Source organism: Prionailurus viverrinus, chromosome A2 (assembly GCF_022837055.1).
Source record: "Prionailurus viverrinus isolate Anna chromosome A2, UM_Priviv_1.0, whole genome shotgun sequence".
NCBI lineage: Eukaryota > Metazoa > Chordata > Mammalia > Carnivora > Felidae > Prionailurus > Prionailurus viverrinus.
The window spans coordinates 77,016,668-77,037,025 of record NC_062562.1 but is presented as its reverse complement, the minus strand read 5'-3'; the positions used below and the strand labels follow the sequence as shown (position 1 = coordinate 77,037,025).

The following is a 20,358-nucleotide window of genomic DNA, read 5'->3' as shown; positions in this document are numbered from 1 at the left end:
CCCCTCCCCTGTTCATTCTCTGCCTCTCTCTCTGTCAAAAATGAAATAAACATTAAAAAGTAAAATAATAATAATAATAAATAAACTTAAAAAAATAAACTGAGGCATATCCTGGCTCTTATCAATTTGAGTTTCATGGCTATTATTATAATAATAAAATCCCTTTGTGATTTGGGAATTACTTAATGTCTTCCTTTCCCTTTCTTTAGTCTGCCTGGGTTCCCAACTTTTAGCTTTTTCCCCCTAAATTAAATCTGTTGGATTTGATTTTCTTACTTTGTGACTCACGTGGTGGTCCAAGAGTGTGGTTCTATAAAGCTCCTCAGGAGACAATATGACTTACACGGAGAGGGAAATCACGAGAATTCAAATCCTCATTCAAGAGTTTGTTTCAACTTTCCTCTTCATTTCTACCGTAACAGGGCAGAACCTCACCGCAATCTCCCGTGGCCCTCCAGGTGCAGGATTTAGACCATCTTTGGTGAAGGTCACCAGATTAAATACAAATCACCCAGGTGGAATTGAATTTCAGAGAAACAATGGATAATTTTTGACTATGTTACATATAGTATTTGAAAGCAATATTTGGGACATATTTATACAATATTTAACTCTAACTGGGCACCGTGCTTTTTGTCTCCTCCCTCCCACCATCATTTCCTCCCTCTTCCTTCTCTACCCTTTTCTTTCTCTCTTCTTTCTTGCTTTCTTTCCTTCTTTTCCTTTTTGCTAAATCTTGCAATCCTACAACTGGTCAAATAATCTTACACAATTTTTTTTTTGATGTTACAATACCTGAACTTACTGAATAGAATTCAAGGTACACCTGTCTCATACTGAATTCCATAGTAGATGATAAAGTAGCAAAGTGCCAGGTATAAATTTAAAATGTTTGATGGTTAAGAATTGAACACTGAAAACACAACTCATGAAATATGGACATACGACTAAGTCAGGGGTTGTCAGCTGCCCGTAAAAGGCTAGACAGTAAATATTTTTGGCTTTGTGGCCCTTGAGTTCTCTGTGACAAGTACTCAGCTCTGCCTTTGTAGCTTAAAGGCAGCTGTAGATAATATATAAACAAATGACCATGACCATGCTCATGTTCCAATAAAACTCTGTAGGGCAGTAGTTTGCCAATGAAATCATGATATTAGAAGATTCTCATGAATATTTAAAAATGCAACTATAACAAATTAACTTGGGGCGCCTGGGTGGCTCAGTCGGTTAAGTGTCCGACTTCAGCTTAGGTCATGATCTCGCAGTTTGTGAGTTCGAGCCTGGCGTCGGGTTCTGTGCTGACAGCCCAGAGTCTGGAGCCTGCTTCGGATTCTGTGTCTCCCTCTCTTTCTGACCCTCTCCCACTCACACTCTGTATCTCTCTCTCTCTCTCAAAAACAAATAAACATTAAAAAAATATAATTTGGCTTTTATCCACAAAATTACTTCTAAGAGATCCCACACAATTCTATACAATTCTCCTGCGGGTGGGATGAAACTGATAATTTTACATATTGCCAATCGTCCTGAACGTACATTGGAGACTACCTTCCAGAAATTCATTTGACAGGTTATTTCAAGAGTCAGAAAACCTTGGCAAGTAGGGAATAGATAGGTAAAAGAAAGCTTAAATTTCGTCAGTGCCCAAACTCTGCCAAGTGTCTACCCGGGCCTGAAGCTGGGGACAGAATGAAGGGATTGGAAGAAACATCTATGGCCCAACTCTGTGGGGGAAAGACAATGAAAGAAGTCATTCGAGGAAATATTGTGCATCGTTCCGAAAAATAAGAAGACTACAGAAGCACCATAAGAAAACGTTCGTGATACAATGTGAACTGAAAAACATCTGTGTACGTACTTACATGAGCACCCTGATGACGACAATAAGCTCACGCATAAAGCGGAGCTTCCAAGATGGTGACCGTGAACGTGGGAGAATGTCTCCCGGAACTTTCCGTGGTGCCAGCGCGCTGTGGTGGCTCAGAGCAGAGGCTCTGGCACCAGGGAGCCTGGCTGTCATTCCTGACCCTTTGCTCACTAGCTCTGTGACCCCGTGCCTCATTTCTGTCGTCTATAAACTAGGGACAATGACAGTAGCTACCTCACAGACTGTCGTGAAGACCAACTAATAGACCATGCGAGACACTGTGAACCGTTGCTGACACGTGCTGTGCCGTAAGGTTTGCACTCAGTGCTGGTGACGTTTATAGAGACCGCGTGATTTTTTTCTTATAACGCAACAACCTCATTTATACTTCTAAAGAAACATTTTACCATCGAGTCTGCAAGTAGAATTATCATGGGGCTCAGTTTAGAAGGCAGCACCCACGTCGCTTCGTGATACTTACTGAATCAACCAGGATGTGTGAATGAGCGTGGGCCCCACCTTCCAAAGGCTGGGAAAAATAGACGTCGATGGAATATTGTACATCTGGTTCTAAACAGATGGGCGTGGGAAGCAGCACGATTCTGTATTAAGAGAAATAAAGCAGAAATTCAGTGACAAAAGTACAGTTATATAACCTAAGCGGCCATAGCTGCTTCTCCCAGTGTTGAAGTGGGTTCTGCCTCAGAGCAGAGGCCAGGTCTAGACCAGCTCGGGTGGGTTGAGTGGAAAGCAAAATCACACTCAGGTTCTCTGTGGCTCTTCCATAGGATTGTGCCAAGTAGCAAAGCCTTGGGAACCATCAGCCCGTGTTGTCATAAGTGCTTTGGGAAAAGGATGGAAACGGAAGTCCTTCCTCCTGTCTACCATGCTCTCAACAGGGTCTCCATTTTAGTTCGCCACAAATCTCCGATGTAAAATTAGTGGCCTCCAAATCAGCAGCTTTTTGCCCTGGAGACTCTCAGCTGTTGAGGTACTGCCAGCTGAATATTTTATTCCTACTCTTGGAGCGTTTCACTTTCTCACCTCTCAAGGCCATCTGGGGAATGGGAAAGGAACGTTCGAGACCGAGAATCAGGAGATCTGGGCTGGAATCCTGGTTCTGTTATACACCAGCTATGAGGCTGGGGCAGGTCTCCAGGTATTCTTACTCTGAATTTCCTCCTCACCTGACGAAGAGAAAGTCTTCCTCGCTGAGTCGTCAGCCAGATATGATCTTAAATGTGAAGCTTAGTGTAACACAGCAAGCGCTTAATAAATGTCACAGTCTCCTTGAATACACCTCTTCTCCTGCTGAGCTCTTTGCTACACATTATTGATAGAGGCCTAATATTCTAAGAAGGCTTCTGTGTTTGAAGACAGGTCCCAAGCATACCTGGAAGTCGCCGGTAAAGGGAAGGACTGAGGTCGTGGCCATGGGGTCTCACGTGGACAGTGCTTGCTCTTTCCGAGGGGGTTAACCAGGATCTTGACAGCCCAGTCGGCTGCGGGCTACACGGGCGTGACATAAAAGCATGTTTTCGTGAGGACGTATACACAACACACGCCTAACGGACAGCCCTTGCCATCAAATCTGTAACCCACGGCTCCCTCAGAACAGGGAACTTTGGAGCTGAGAGAAGTCTTAGCGGTTGGCCATCAGCTCTAACACGCTGGCAGCTGAATGGCGGTTTGGGTAGACAGAATGTTGTTTCCGGCCATAGCTCTAGTTCATAGGCTCGAAAGACCCTGGTGCTCCGGACAGGGCTGGTCTTTAACGTCTGTCTCCCCCAAAGTCCATTGATTCATCCTGTCCCTGGATCACTGAACAAACATGAACATTTCAAATCCTTCACAAAAAGATATATACTGCTTTTCATCTTATCGTGTAAATATTAGGGGTGCCTAGATGGCTCAGTCGGTGAAGCGTCCGACTTTGGCTCAGACCATGGTCTCACTGTTCGTGAGTTCGAGCCCTGCGTGGGGCTCTGTGCCGACAGCTCGGAGCCTGGAGCCTGCTTCAGATTCTGTGTCTCCCTCTCTCTCTGTCCCTCCCCTGCTGGCAATTCTGTCTCTCTCTCTGAAAAGTAAGTAAACATTTAAAAATTTAAATATTATTATATAAATATATTATTACATAAGTTTTCTTATTTTACATTTATTACTAAAATAAATATATTACTAAACCTATTTATATGTATCTAAATATGTATAGATATTTATAGCATATAATAATTAGCTATATTCTGAAAGCCATGCAATTTGGAAATGCTTTTTTTTTAAGTTTATTTAATTTGAGAGAGAGAGAGAGAGAGAGAGAGCGCACACGCATGCAAAAGGGGGAGGGACAGAAAAAGAAAAGGAGAGAGAGAATCCTGAGCAGGCTCCACACTGTCAGTGCAGAGCCTCATGTGGGGCTCAAATCTAGGAGCCATGAGATCGTGACCTGAGCCTAAACCAAGAGTCGCCTCTTAACCGACGGAGCCACCCGGGCATTTCCAGCCACCCTGGAAATGCTTTTTAAAGATGTCAGAGGGGAGTCTGGGTGGCTCAGTCAGTTGAGCGTCTGACTCTTGATTTCAGCTCAGGTCATGATCTCGTGTTTCGTAAGACTGAGCCCTGCCCTGGGCTCTGTGCTGGCCATGCAGAGCCTGCTCAGGATTCTCTCTCTCCTCCTCTCTCTGCCCCTCCCCTGCTCCATGCCCTCTCTCTCAAAATAAATAAGTAAAAATCAAACCAAAAAACTTAAAAAATAAAGATGTCAGAGATGTGTTCTATGGAAAAATTTGTACCTTATATTTTTAATGACTTCTTATACTCACCAGGTCCGAGTTCACTCAAGTCCCTTGGCTTTCGTTTATCAGTGAGAAACAGAGAATTACGTCATATCAAGAATTTCAAAGCGGGTCAGCAGCTTTGGTCGTGTAACACACAATGAGCACTTCCAGAGTGTGGTCCCTGGAGGGACTCTGGGGACCCTGAGACCACCCCCAGCCTCACAAAATACTTTTTGGGGCAGATGGTCTATGGGGTGTCAGATTATCATTGAAAAGATTATGCGAAGAAAAAGTGAGGAACCACTGCTCTAGATAGAGTGTTTTTCTAATTTGGTTTCTATTCTGTCTTAGATATTTCTCAAAAGGCAGGGGGGAGGGGGACAGGGTGGTGGTGGGGCCGGGGGCAAGGCCAGGGAAGCCGCGAGGTGCAGCCTGCTTTTAGTTTTGCTCTTGTTTCAGGGTAAAAGCCAAGTGCGAATAAACGCCTCTTCTGTATCCCTAGGAGTCAGAATTTCTTCACACAGGTGAGCCTGTGAAGTTCTTAGAAAAAAAGCCCAAGGAGGGCAGAATTTGTGTTATTTTAGATTTTTATTGTTCTTATACAAACATTCCATCACCACTTCCTCAGACCTTGTACCTTCAGTATATAACCCCGCTCTAGCCTCTCTCCACGGAATAGAGCACACATGCCTCTGGCTTAGTGTGTTGTTTTAATATCGTTAGGAAACCCTTTGATTTATAATGCCCTCCAGATGTTCTGTTTTTTGGGTTTTTTTTTTTTTGTGGTGTGTTTTTTTTTGTTTTTTTTTTGTTTTTTGTTTTTTTTTTTTTGCAGATCATTTTCTGACGACCCTATCTAGCAAGACCGGAATGGAAAGTCTTCGTTCGAAAATGTACTACCTCAGGCAGGTTTTACCCTTGAAGAAGAAGTCGGATACCTGAATCTCATAGCGAATGGCGATGGTGAAGTCCATGGGAAGGGCAATGTGGTCGACGGCAAATCTCAAGCCAGCCCCAGGGAGAACCCGGGCAAATCCAGGTCCAGTCCACGCAGTAGGGCTTCCAGGAACTGGTTCTCGGAAAACACCGTGAACAGCAGGCACCTGGCCAAAAGTCACTGAGCCCTAAAATTGGAGAAGAATGCACTCAGCTTTGCTAGAGTCGAGTCCTAGCAGGAAAAAAAAAGTTCAGGGAAAAAAAAAAAGTACATATTTCCTGATGTGTACATGATCCATCTGAGTCACGGATAAATTATTCCAGCCAGGATACAATCCAGAAGGCATCTGAGATGTGCTGAATCCGCAGCTTTGGAACATATGTTACTGTATAGAGTGATTGATTTCCAAGCTGTGTCACTGGAAACCACTTTAAACTTAAGTACCCCACGTGCTAATGAATTGGACACATTCCACGCTGGTGACCTGGGGTTTTCTCAGATATGACTGTGGGATTCCGGCCAAAATGAGGAAGGATAGAAAATATTCCCATGCTTCCTTCGTGGACTTTGCCTCATTATGCACGACAGTGAGAAAAGCCACATGGATTTATTTATTTATTTATTTTGGATATTTCTTCCATGCAGACATGAGAAACGCTCTTCTATCTGCTTGGAGGCACAGAAGTATGAAACGCGTAACACGTTGGGTTGCATCCCGGATGGTCTCTCCTGGATGTCAGCCTAGAGCCATCTGGAACCTGGAGATAATACTTTAATGACTTTTGCATCTGTCTCCCCATGCTCACAGCATCCACCAGAATTCTGCTTCTTGTTGCATTTTGCCTGTCTCATTACAACAGTGCCTTGGCCGTTCTCTCCACCCCTTCCCTAACCCAACCCACATGACGCACAGCTGCCAATAAGCGTTTCACACTCTTACCCAACTGCCAACGGAATCACACCCATATGACTTAGCCTGGGGTTCAAGTTGCTCTGTGATCTACCCCAAACCGCTCCTCATTTGCTGAGTGTTTATTGAGCAACCATTCAACGCCAACCCCTGCATTAGAATGCAAAGATGAATAGGACACAGTCCTGGCCACGGAGATTAGAACCTTGCACTGGAGACCGAAACGTAAATAAGAAATTATATCGTCAGATTAGGTTTCAGCAGATATCTATGTAAACTTGTCTACATGCAATGTCTTTCAAACATTTCAGAAACACTCTCACAAATGCAGTAGACACTAGATGCCCTTCGGGGATCCCCTTTACCTGGTTGGTGCACCATCACCCGCAGTTGCTGTGTGTGTGGCTTCTAGGAGCTCACGGTTGCCTCCTTCTCTAGAGAATTGCCCTCCCATACCTCCTCCCCAACCCCTCCCCCCCCACCCCTGTCCCCGAGGGTAGCTCACAGCCAGTGGCTTCTTGATCAGAGCTATAAAAGGCTGACCCTGTCTTCCCAGCAGACGGGACAACCTTGCCTGCGGTTTATGCCTCTGAGCTCCTTCATGGATCAATCCAATGTTGGTTTCACCTGACACTACATCTTATTCCCTCCTCTTGTTTCTTTCACTCCCTTACAGAGCTTTCCTGAATAACACTTCCTTACTGGATCACATGCACCTGAATCCAGTCTTGAGCTCTGTTTCTAGGGCACTTGACCTGAGACAGTTGGTGCCAGCCAGTTTACCTAAAAGCAGACTCCCAGATGCAATTTGGGAGGAGGAGCGTTTTCGGTTCAGCTGGCAACGGGGACCCCTGTGTGCAACATGTCCTGATGATCCCTGGGATGTGGCAGCAGAGCAATCACTAAAGCTGTCAGCTGTGGAGAACTGGGACAGGATAAAGGCAGGAGGGGAGCCACCGACTGCAGCCATGTTTCTGGCATTGAGAGATATGGGCGAACAGCAATTATAAGGACTGTGGAAATAGGTGGGAGTTGTTGAATGCCACTGATGCTGTGACGAGGGAGGATGGGCTCAGGGCAATCACCAGTTTAAAGCCGAGTGTGAGAGTCAGAGGGCCTCCCTGGGGGGATTTAAAGAGCCTCATCTCCTTTAGGCAGATGGCAGGAAGAGCTGACGACCAGGCACACGACCTCATTGTTAAGACTTGCAGAACTTTGGAGAAGCCTGCATTCTCAGCCTAGGTAAGTCACCTATGCCCAAGTCAGGCCCTTCATGGGGAAGAAGAGGGACCTTAAGACATGGGTGATGCACGTGGGAACCTTGAACTCTGAGGCTCTCCTGAGCGCTCGTGGACCATAGACGTAATCCACCCACTCTTACTGGAGTAGAGCCCCTCCACCCCACCCCCCTGCCGCATTTGAGGATGACGTGGAAACCTCAAATGATGCAGCTGTCTTGGGAGAAAATGTGTACCTTCCCGAGGATCTGCTTATCCTACCCCCCCCCCGACCACGTGCCTGATAATTAGAGTCAAGTTTCAGCATGACCTGACTGGGAAAGTGCTAGATCTCTGAGAGGGACTTGGCTAACCCGTACAGGTAGCAACTGAGAGAGAATGGGTCTGCGTCCTGAGGTTGTTAGAATAAGGAGGCAGAACACGAAACTGGATAGAGAGAGTTTGTCGATTTGGGATCACCAGTAATATGGGATTTAATAGCCTGGCAAGAGCTCTGGAGCCTTGGGAGATGGGTCCAATATATTGCTGGAGTAGCTCTTGGAAGCTTGGCAAAAGCTGTGGTCCCGAGGAGAGGGAGTGGAGGTTCCAGAACGGCCGTAGCAGACTGTGGAGGAAGGGAGGAAGGCTCAGAGTAGCAGGCATTCTAGAATGGGTCTAAGATACAGGACCAGGAAACCCACCAGCCGATTATGTTCTTTGAAGGCCTGGAGGACACCTTATTTATTGGGACAAGAAGCAATGAACTGGTGAGAAGGGCAACAGCATCACTGAAAAGCTGAGTGTTGGGTGTTCTCTGTAGGCTGGTAGGATCTATCACTGGGAAACAGAACTCCTTGGTATCAATGTGGAGGACAGGATCCCAGACTATCGAAGACTGGGTAGCACTTAACTCTCAAAAACAAGATGGGCATAATTATTATAGGGGGCAGCAAGGTTAGAAAAGGAGACAAGGGGTCTGACCCATAGGAATCTTCAATGGAGATGACTAATAGAACATGGTATTCCCAGGAGCAACACAGACGAGAAGACAACAAAAGTATTGCTTAACATATATTATTAAAAGCGGTCAGATATGAATTAGCAAAAGGCTGAGGTCAGCTGTCCCAATGGAAAGACGTGATGTTCTGTCAAGTTCCTAGACCTGAGCCACTTCTTGGATACAGAACCCAGTGACTGAATAGGAGACCAGATCCCCATGAAGAAAGATTCTTGAACACCATGGCAAGTGTAAATCAGGTACCCAAAGTGCCATCATGGTCCCCTTGTTAGAAGGACATCTGAGGGTCAGGTAATATATGGAGTCCTGGCCTAAGTCCTTTTTAAAATGGGTTCACAGATTTACTGAACCGTCCCTTGATTATTTCCTCCAATTCCTGACTATGTAATTGGAATGGATCTGCTTAGCAGTGGGCATTGATTCTTTGACCTGGAAGGAAAGGTAAGAGTTCTTCTAGTAGGAAATGCCAAGTAAAAGCTTGTGAAACATCCATTCGCAACCACTTTCTCTCCACCAAGTCAAGATAGTAAATAAAAAACAGTACTACAAATCTGAGACATTCTCCAAGAGCCACTCTCAGGATACGATGGTGGTTCCCATCATGTCCCCATCATACACTTAATACAGACTTAACCAGCTTGTAGTCCCATCTGTGGCTGTCGTGCCTGAGGGAGCATCTTTACCAGAGCAGATTTCCACCACCCTCACCCAGGATATGGAGCTATGGAAATGCAAAATGTGTTCTCCAGAAACACAGAGAAGAAGCAGCAGCAGGCTGTCTTCTCTCGGGTAATGTATATTCAGTCTTGCCCCAAGACTGTTCATTCTCCCACTCTCTGTAACAGGATAGCCCAAAGGGGTTTGAACCATCTAGATATGCCACAAAATGTCACACTGATTTCCTATATTAAAGGATAGTGAAGTGGGTCCCTTGGTCCAAGCTGACGTCCTGTGGTCTCCCACGGTGTGAATCAGATACTCTATGGCTTCTGTCAGAAGACCACGTCACCCGTCCTCAACTCAAGGGACCCACTTCACAGCAAAAGAAGGATCACAGTGGTCATGTGACTTTGCGATCCACTGCTCTATACAAACTGTGCCATCCAGAAGATGTTAACCTCAGATGGCAGTGGGATGGGACCCCAAAAAAATGCATCAGCTTCACTAGCTTGGGAACGACACCCTGTGAGATGGGACAGTATTCTTCAGGATGTCATTTACTCCTTAATGATGGCAATGGCCTTTATGTGATGCTGTGCTCCCAATGGGTAGAAGACATGGATTTGGAAATCTAGTAGGAGTGGCCAAGCTCACTGTCACAGGTGGTGACCAAGGGAATTTGGGCTTCTTGTGCTTGCAACTTTAGGCTCTGTGGGTCTAGATGTCTTGATTCTTGGGCAGGAACAAAGAATTCCACTAACCTTAAAGCTATGGCTGCTGCATGGCCACCAGGGCTTCTCATGCCTGTAGACCAGGAGGCCTGGGACGAAATTGACATAACCGGAAGGGCTGATCCTATTTAATCAGGACATGAGGAATATGCGTGGCACTGAGGTGGCCCACTAAGACACCTGTGGTGTTCCCCTACATGTAGCCTTAGAAGACCATGGAAACCAGGCACTCAGTTGTGGAAGGATGAAGGTCTAGGTCATCCCAACCCGCAGAAGTGCTAGTGGAGCATGAAGGGAATCTAGAATGGGTGGCAAGGAAGGAGGGAGACAGTGAGTATCGGCTACCACCTTTGGGACCAATTGTGGCAGCCAGAGGCTGCGTTTGTCTCATGAATCTCCTTTTGTAAATCTCCCCAGGAATTGTGGCCTGGGAGAATCCCAGAAAGCCTGTGCGTGCATGGAATGAACTTAATGTAAGGGGCAGATGGGCTGGGTCAGCTTCATGGGTGTGCAAACATGTGTACTTCCAGAGGGTCCCACACTCAGAAGGGACCCCATGTTTGGTTTAACGCTCTGCCGTCACCATCTTGAGATAATGAATAATTTTATGTTTGAAATTGTTTTGTGAGTGAAGTCTCTTGGGACAATGGCGCGTGCACATGAGCAGAAGAGACATGCCCCCTATGTGTGTGCTTCCTTGCCCCCATTTGCAAATAGTGCACATGATGCCGGTGAACACAGCATTCCAGTGGACCTACTATGCACACATGTTCAGTGAAACTAAGAGTGCATATAAGGTAAGTGGGTTATGTTGATGCCTGAGTAAGCAGGGTGCTGACAAGAAGCCAGGCTTTTTCTGTTCCAACCAGAACTTGCTTTGAAAGCAGAAAGAAGGCAAAGGCATTCTGAGAAAGACGTTATTCATGCTGTTTCCCTGTATTAGCCAGTTGCATACACCAAAGGATGACCAGAAGGAAAGAAAGATAGGGCGACTCCTGGTTGTCTTTCTTGCAGCCCTCCCTTACTGGTTAGTATGCTGAAGGTAGGGAGTGTTGGTAGGACACATACCGAGGAGTGAAACAGAAACAGTTGTGTTCGTTTTGCACATTCCATTGTTCTGGGAAGGCCAGAATACATATGCATTTATAACTACAAAATACAACCCGTGTAATTTCAGTGATTTGACATGAGCCAAATGCCCTTATGTTTGCAGTGAAAATTGCACGATCTAAAGATGCATGGTACCATTCATGCCAGTAATTTATATTTTCAATATTTCTTTACTTCAAACGACATTAGATGGCAAATAAAAGAACACCAGGAAGTCAAGAGACTATGGAAGAAAGTAAGATACTATATGTTTCAGTGCCTTCAATGTTCTTTTTCCCTAAGTTTTGAACAAAGGGCCTGGTGTGTGGGGCTGAGCATGCAAAGAGCGGACGCCAGCCCTTGCTGTGAGTGCACTGCCGGCTCCCCTCGGCTGGGCCACACTCTCCAGCCACCAGCTGCTGTGACACAGCTCCCCTCTCTTGAGAACTGCCCTTGGATCGGAGTCACCTCACCTGGGAGCTTGCCGGCATCTGCCCTGGGAGGCCACAACCATGACAGGCTGATGGACACAACAGGCCTGCCCTTGACCCTCGGTGGGGGACAATTCTGTTGTGCCATTTATGCTTCCAACCTTTGCAGGGGATCAGGCCAAGGCTACATCTATCCCAGACTTCATCCTTGCCTCACTTTCCCCTCCCGAGCCTCCTGCCCTCCCTCCCCTACAGCCTTCTCCTAATGAGTGTTCCTTCCCCTCCGTAAGGCACATGCACCCACGTCTCTGTTGCAATGTCTGTTTCCAGGGAACCCATACACATTTATACAAACCGAAACAAAGTTTTCACCAAGAAAATATGCCCTTGTTTTGTATTCCTCTGTTGTACTAAGCTGGGCCCAGCCAATTGATTTCATAACCTACTTACTAACAGGCAGGACCCGCAGTTTGAAGATTACAGATCTGTGTGACCCCAGAGATGGAAACAATGAACTATGTCCAGATGTTGGAGTAGGAAGATAAATCTGCATTGGGTTGTAAGGGATGAGTAGAAGTTTTACAAATCAAGAAATAATACAGAGGTGGTCATTTCAGACAAGAGTCAGGAGAGTAGTTTGTGGATATTTAGAGCTGTGTTTCTCAAAGAACAGTCATGGACCACCTGTATCAGAATCACTTTGGGGTGTGTGGCAAACATGCAGATTTCTTGACCAGTCCCAGACTCTCTGATTTGGATCTTGAGGGTAAGAACCTGGAACCTGCTTTCTAAATGAGCCCCCTAGTCAGTGCTTCTGCACAGTAAAATTTGAGGTTCGCTTATCTGTTCTATAGAGAGCCAGGAGATGGGAGTAGTGACTCATTCCCCACTCTTCTCTTTCAGATGGACTCAGAATGAGAAGCCCAGAGAGTCAGAGAAGGCTTCATGGGCATGTGGTGTGGGCACAGGAACAGGTAGACGAAACAGCAAGGCCGCCATGACTGGTGTGCATGGACCTGGGGACGAGGAACACCAGCCAGGAAGCCTTCTCTGATTCTCTCACCTAGAGGTAGTTCTCCTGAATCTGAAGTCCGTGTCATATTATGTGCACCTCTTCTATGATACTTACCCCACCCAGCCACCATTAGTGGTTTGTGTACACGGCTCATTTCCACGACAGTGATCTTAAGGGCAGACTTCATTCGTGCTGTCATATTCTTGTTGCCATTGATTCAACCATTTCATTCACTCAAGGAGGTCTCTTATGTTTAAGGAACTGACTCAGGTGCTGGGTTTGTGAACGAGACAGCTAGTGTCTGATTTCATTGGCTTTCCAGCATGCCCCTTCATGCATACGCATGTGGGAAACTCAGTGAAGATCCCAGGGTACTGAATGAAGGAAGGAATGGATCCAAGGCATCCCCAACTTTGACTAATATAGTTGGATGACTATTATCCAAACTAATATAGTTGGCTGGCTACAAGGTCCTCAGGTCTCCTCTGGCCTTCTGAAGCCATTGGAGCAGGGTCCCATGGAGGTGGCATCATCCTGCACTCACACTAGCACTGGCCAGCTTCCATTGTCTCAGATTCTAGACATGGCGACGCCATGCACCACCCCCAGGGATATCAGCATGTCTTCTTCCTTCCAACTAGGGGGAGAGCCTTTCCTCAGCTCTCCTTATGTCCCTAAAATGACAAAAACTTGTGAATTTTCAATACCTGACTCTGACTCCAGAATCCAGCCTTCCGGAAACTTCTGTCTTGAAACAAAGAAAGCTACTGGGATTCTGCCCAGAAGCTCTAATTACTTTGAGCTTGTGCCCTCCTTTCCTCCATCCCATCCTCGAGGACACTGGCAGCTTACAGGGACTGAGTACTCACATGGGTCCCACACGGTTCTGAGCACGTTACCGGATTGTTTGTTTCAGGCAGGACAGACGACGGCCATGGAGAAGTGGTTTACCTCACTCTGCTCGTCAGCACGTACGCTCTGCTTCTGATTTCTCTTCAGTATTATCATGCCTTTGTCAACTATGAAATCACTCCCTTGTTGCTGGAAGTACACATCACACGTAGGCAAAGCTGTTGCTGCTATCTTAAAAAGAAAAGAAATTACAGCATCAGTAACCCACAGAAGTTCCAACTGTACCACAGTGCAAGCGTTTTGGTTAATCGGATAACTTAAAAGGTAATCACGATCTTCATTTCATAGCCTCAGGAAGGAGTCGTGAGGCACTTTATAATTCCTCTTTCTCCGTGAAAATGAGAAAATTTTGCTAATCCTATGACGTCTCGGGTTTTCTTTTTGAACGATGCTGTGCTGGTGACATTCGAACCTGGGAAAACATTTATGCTTATCTCCTAGTTTCGTGGTGTTAAAAAAAAAAAGCACAAATGCTATGTTTTAACGTGAGATCTCAAGAAGAAAGTTGTAGAAAATCAACAGCAGGCATGGGGTAGAGATGCAGTTTCAGTAGCTACTGTACTCTGGACACTCTCGAGGCCAATTCCTGGCAGTTCTCACAGTTTGTGGGATTTGACCTTGCAGGGTCCTGTGAGAGGTTATACCAGGAGAGCCACCTCCCAAACGAAGCCGAGGAATTGCATTCCTGCGGCTCCCATTTCCTTAAAATCCTGGTCTCACAGGCTTCCCTTTCATACCATCCCCTCATTGGGGACCTGGTCAGAATCGCCAATTGCTCATTTCCAGATTTTCATGGTCCTCTGGAGGTGGGTGTTTCCTTGGTTGATGTTTCGTTATTGGTTTCACAAACAAGAGTTTTTCATTTCACAGGTGCCCTACTTGTTCGTCAAGAGCATGCAGCCCTCGGGTCAGCAGAGGCCCGCTTCAGGAACTCGCTTATTTTAGTGATTCTCAGCCACACTCTCTGTCCAGCTGCCTGACCTCTGCGATGAGGAACCTCAGACAGGCCACGCTGGATTATGTCCATGTGTCCAACACAAAATTAGAAACCATTTTATTGATTTTATGCAGAAAGCCTATTATGGAATTAGCTTTATACTACACTGTATCAAATTCCACACTATGTTAAATCCAATCAATGTTAAGTTTTGTGACCACAGGTAGTTTCTATAAGAAAACAAACCAGTGCTTCCCAAGTTGCCTATGAATCACTGGGGGATCCTGTTAACACGTAGACTTGATTCAGTAGGTCTGGGGCAGGACCTGAGACTCTATAAGTCCAGTGAACTCATAGGTGATGCAGCCTTGCTGGTCCATAGACCACATTTGAGTAGCAAGGATGTTGCCATAGACCGAATGTTTGTGTCCCTGCAAAATCCACATAGAGAAGGCTAATCCCCACAGTGGTGGTGATTAAAGGTGGGGCCTTTCCGAGGTGATTGGGTCATGAGGGCACACCCCAGGAATGGGATCAGTGCCCTCATGAAAGAGCTCCTTTGCCCCTCTGCCGTGTTAGGACTCAGTGAGAAGACGGCCATCTACGAACCAGGAAGCAGGCTTTCTCCAGACATGAATCTGCTGGTGCCTTGATCTTGGACTTCCCGGCTTCTAGGACTGTGAGAAATAAATTTATGTTGTTTATAAGCCACCTAGTCCGTGGTGCTTTTGTTACAGCAGCCTGAAAAAATTAAGATACACACATACCCACACGCGTCTTTTGAAGACCCGCCCAGAAAGTTAATCGTCCTTTTTCCTCATTCTCCGATTTGAGTTTCAAAGAGTTACTCCTAAGTCATGGTCTTGGGTTCACATCCTTTTTGTTCACATCATCTCCATACCTTCTCCTCTCTCTGCTACCTCTTAACTTCTTCCTTATTCCTTCCTTATGCCTGCCAGGACTACAGCAGAAAGCTCTCCCTCCATCCCAGGCCTCCCTGCGACTAGACCGCACTTACAGGAACACTGAGGACAGTCTTCGTCAGGTCAGTCTCTGGCTCAGAAAGCGTCAGCGAGTTCTCATTGCCCAAAAAGTAAAATATAGGCTCTTTAATAGGAGGATCTACTGTTCTTTTCCAATACTTCTTCCCTATATAAACTTCCTGTTCTACCTGTGAATATACCTACCCTGTCTCCCCTCTGAGCCATTGTTTATAACTTTTCCTGGCTGGACTGTCTTCTCACCGAGGCCACCAACTGCAACGCTTATTGCTTTCAAGTCTCAGGCCACATTATTCTGTGCCTTAAGCCTGTTCATAAAGGATCACTTATGGCTCTGAAATCTTAACACACGGCACATATGGACCCTTCTTGTCATATGTCTCTGCCCCCATCCCGAGGTATCTATGTAAGTGTATTAGCTATAGCTAAAAATTCCTGGAGGGCAGAGACCGTGACTAATTGCTTTCTATGCTGCCTTTAGCCTGGAGCTCAACGTTACGCATGTGGGTGGCACCTATTGATGGGTTAAGAGCAAGAGCTTTGGAAGCAGAGGCACCCGGGTTTCAATCCAGGGTCCATTGCCCACCAGCTGTGTGACTTTGGGCAAGTTAGGTAACTTCTCTAATGTCTCCCTAATCTGGAAATTAAAGGTGATAGGTTGTTCGGGAAGTCAAACGAGGTAACATATATAAAGTGCAAAGGACAGAGCTCTAAGTGGAAGTTGTTTTTCTTCTTCTTTTAAGTGACCTCTACTCCCAACGTGGGACTCGAACTCCTGACCCTGAGATCAAGAGTCTCATGCTCCACCGACTGAGCCTGTCAGGTGGCCCTGGAAGTTTTATTAATATCAAAAGCAAGAGCATAGTAAGCACACAATACATATTTGTTGAATGAATGCACAAAGATGGTCTAGCTTAAACTCTTCCTACTACAATTAAGGATCATCTTTTTAGTGGAGAGGAAATTATTCGTGCTGTATTTTAAACACAACATCAGTCCCAGCTTGAATTGTCATAGATACTACTTTCCAATCCTCTGCACAATTTTCCTGGCCCTTTAAGCCCATTCTCTGTCCTTGATCTTTGTCTTTAAACCACGGAGAGAGGAGTAAGGCTTCACGTCGGACAACACTCATGGTTTGGAGCTGTATTAGCACATTAGCACATTCTCCTTAACTGCTTCTCAGCAGCTACGGCATGGCGCACAGGGAATATACGTTAAGCATCAGTCCGTCTACTCTAGATATTACAGCTGCTTTGTGTTTTCTTATCTAAAATAGTGGGAGCAATTATATTTAGAGTTGTATAGGAAAGACACTCTCGTGTGGCCCCTCTACTGTCACACTGTTACTACGCTCACAACACTTCGGACACCAGTGTGTGGTTTATTCCCATGCTCGCCAAGTCTCAGACACCAGCTGAGTGTCCTGTAATTCAGTCCCGACACCATCTCCCTGGACTTTGTGTCAGATGCCACAGGTTGAGAGCTCAGTCCCACCAGACTGTCCCTGCAACCCCACCTTCAGATGCCAATGGAAAATCCAGGTTGTTACCAGTACTTCTGACCAACCAGCTATAAACTGGGATTCCCTTGACCCCTTCCTTGGGCTCGATAATTTGCTAGAACAAAACTCAGGGAAACAATTATGTTTGGTGGTTTATTATATAATAAAGAATTCTATAAAGGATACACACTGCCAGATGAAGAGTTATGACTGGGAGGGTTCTCGATCAGGAGCTTCTGGCCCCTGGAGTTGGGGTGCACCACCCTCCTCGCACATGGATGTGTTCACCAACCTGGAAGCTCTCTGAACCCTATATGTTGGAGATTTTTACGGAGGCTTTATCACATAGGCATGGTCATTCATTAACTCAATCTCTAGTTCCCCTCCCCTTCACAGAGAATGGGGTGGGGAGGATGGGAAATTCTAAGCTTCTAATCAAAGCTTGGTCTTTCTGGTGACCAGGCCCCATCTAGAAGCCCATCAAGTCACCCAATTAGAACAAAAGACATCCTTATCCCCCAGAAAATTCCAAAGGATTTAGGAGCTCTTTACCAGGAACCAGGGGTAGGGACCAATATATATCTTCTGTTATTTTGCGATAGTTACAGCCTAAATATAAATACCAATATTATCTTACCAAAGTGTTTTCTTAAGTCACCATCATAAAGGTGCAAAATTAAAAATCATGAAGAAGAATGCAGACATAGAATAGTTTCATTTTGATCCCACCCACCATGGTTGTAAGTTTAAGTAGGGACAGTGAAAGCCTCCCGACCCTCCCCCCGATTCCAGTCAGCAGAAGAGAACATTCCAAGCCTCCTAAGGGGCATTTTCATCCCTCCCATCAATGGTGTCCAGATAAAGAAAAGATCTCAGGAAACGACTTAGTTGCTGGAACCTGGACGAGTTCCCGTTTTCTATCCAAACCCCGTCTTCAGAACCGACTTTTACACGCCTTCTCTCTTGAAGACTTTCACCGCACATCCCCTTTTCCCCTGCCACATTCCTGCCTGTGGCTGGGGTCACATGCTTGAGAGTGTCACGGGAGTCTAACTTCTCTAATCGTTCCACACGTGTGTGTCTGCTCCTCTAACAAGCCTTTTAAGAAATACGTTTTTAGGGAAAATATCCCACAGGACCCTGACTTGGAGGGAATGAAGTAGGGCACCGAGTGACAATTGCCCTCACCCACACCAGTGAACATCAGTGAGAACGACTAGTCTATGATCAGCTTCAGGAGGACATCGTATACTTCCGTTTTGAACCTTATTCGCTCATCGTTAGCAGAGGTCTGTGAGGTTCCTGCTGTGGCTCAGACACTGTGGCGGATGCTAGGGCAACAGTGGTGAACGGTATACACATCTATCCGTCCATCTCGTGGTTTATAGTGTCGAGGGGAAGGCAGAGAAGTAGACACTCAATGAACACATGTTAGCAGACAGCCACATCGAAAGAGCAAAAGTCAGGTCCGTTTGACCACAGCCTCAACCAATTCCCTCTTACGTGCCAGGCTCTGCGCTAGACTTGTAATATAAAGATCACATAAAATGCAGGCTCTGGCCTCCAGAGTTTCTATAACCTTCAGTTCCAAGCTAAAGAAACTCTGTTCTGATTGGCACGGGTGGCCAAACCATTCTTTTCCAGGTACCTTACCCATGGTCTCAAGGGTGTGCTATATGTATTTACCACCGCCCCATCAAATCAAGTCTGGAAGGAGACTAAATGAAATACGAACCAAAGGTGCAAGTCCTTGGAGAGGGGTGGCTTCCTCTGCCTCGTAGAGATAGAAATTCAAAGGAGCAAAGAAGTAGCCGGGGGCTGATTCAGTGCAGCTGCGGCCAGTGATGTGCGGGCGGCATTCACACTGGCCATCCTTGGGGGAGCACCTGGGGAGAAACAAACCCATCATGCACAGATGGAGAGGGGGGAGGGATAAGACGGAGGCATGGAGGTGCTGAACTAAATGCCTTCTGAGTTTGGACCCGCTCCTTGAATCGATCAATCAGTGGTCTTGAGGAGGATGTTAGGAGGCCATGGGCTCTACATGTCTGGTCTTGAAAAGCAAGTCCAGATCCATGGAACCCAAGTAGCCACCTCTTTCCTCTGATTCTGCTCTAAATGCTGCAAAAAGGAGTATAGGACCTCTCCTTATAGGGTGGCAAAAAGTTGATATTTTAGGCAGGTCAAGTCACACACGGCATCTATCCCACCACCTGTGGGTTACCCAAGCAGTAGGACGGTTGATCTCTTCCTTGGAAATATTTCGAGCAAAATAAATCATTTGGGCTGTCGTTAATGTCTCAAGATCATTGCTTTTCAACACCCTTTGCTCGTCATGGAATAAAGTCTATCACCGATGACTAGAAGTCGGTCAGAATAAAATGTGGAAACGTGAGTGGAGACTATAGCCACAGGACTGAGTCATTCATTTAGTGACTTACACGTTGGAATAAGCACCTCCAATGTCACAATCACAGGGAGAACATCCATGGAGCTGATTTTCCAGTCCCCAGTATCCAACCTATAAAGAGAAAATGCTCAGCTGAATCCAGCTATGAAGATACATGCTGCTCTAAAGGGTAAATATTAAAATCAGTACAGTTCAGTCGACACACGTCAAATAGCCACACAGCCTGGGCAATCACACGGTCACCTTTCCTGCCTGTGTGCTTGGTAATGACCTTGGAGGATACATCTCTCCTATTCCTGGGACTTGGAGTGAAGGGGACAGGCAGGTTGCCTGAATACTATTCCAAGCAAAAATGCAGTGAGGGCACCTGGGTGGTTAAGTCGGTTGAGCATCTGACTCTTGATCTTGGCTCAGGTTATGATCCCAGGGTTATGGAATCGAGCCCTGTGTCAGGCTCTGCCCTGAGTGTGGAGGCTGCTTAAGATTCTTTCTCTCTCCTTCTGCCCCTCTCCCCTGCTTGCTCTCTCTTTAAAAAAAAAAAATGCAGGGGCGCCTGGATGGATCCAGTTGGTTAAGTGTCCGACTCTTGATTTCAGTTCAGGTCATGATCTCGCAGTTCGGGAGTTCAAGGGCCGCACTGGGCTCTGTGCTGACAGTGCAGTCTGCTTGGGATTCTTTCCCTCTCTCTGCCCCTTCCCAGCACTCGTTCACTCACACTCTCTCTCAAAATAAAATTTTAAAAAACACGGTGAAAACTACACAGTTCCTCTGACCACACCAATTTAGCCTCACGGTGAGTTATTTAAGGCCAGTCTGGGGAGAAGGTCTTCAACTAGCCTATTTGCAACTGTTTTTGTAAACCCAGTAGATTCTCTCACCACAAAAATCCCAAGGGGTTTTTACTTCCGCAGTCTTAAAATGTTTGGGGGTAAAAAAAAAAATTCA

At 46.1% G+C, this 20,358-nt stretch overlaps 1 protein-coding gene across 1 annotated transcript in view; it reads right to left on the bottom strand.

Annotated features, from left to right (window-relative positions):
* LAMB4 (laminin subunit beta 4) overlaps window positions 1-20,358 on the bottom strand; it is a 100,541-nt gene that overhangs the window by 53,485 nt on the left and 26,698 nt on the right. Inside the window, exons 12-16 of the mRNA XM_047832482.1 lie at window positions 19,445-19,524; window positions 18,739-18,889; window positions 5,580-5,765; window positions 3,261-3,376; window positions 2,349-2,469 (exon numbers count right to left, since the gene is read on the bottom strand). Of these exons, the coding sequence (XP_047688438.1) occupies window positions 2,349-2,469; window positions 3,261-3,376; window positions 5,580-5,765; window positions 18,739-18,889; window positions 19,445-19,524 (654 nt within the window). The remainder of the gene's footprint in view (window positions 1-2,348; window positions 2,470-3,260; window positions 3,377-5,579; window positions 5,766-18,738; window positions 18,890-19,444; window positions 19,525-20,358) is intronic.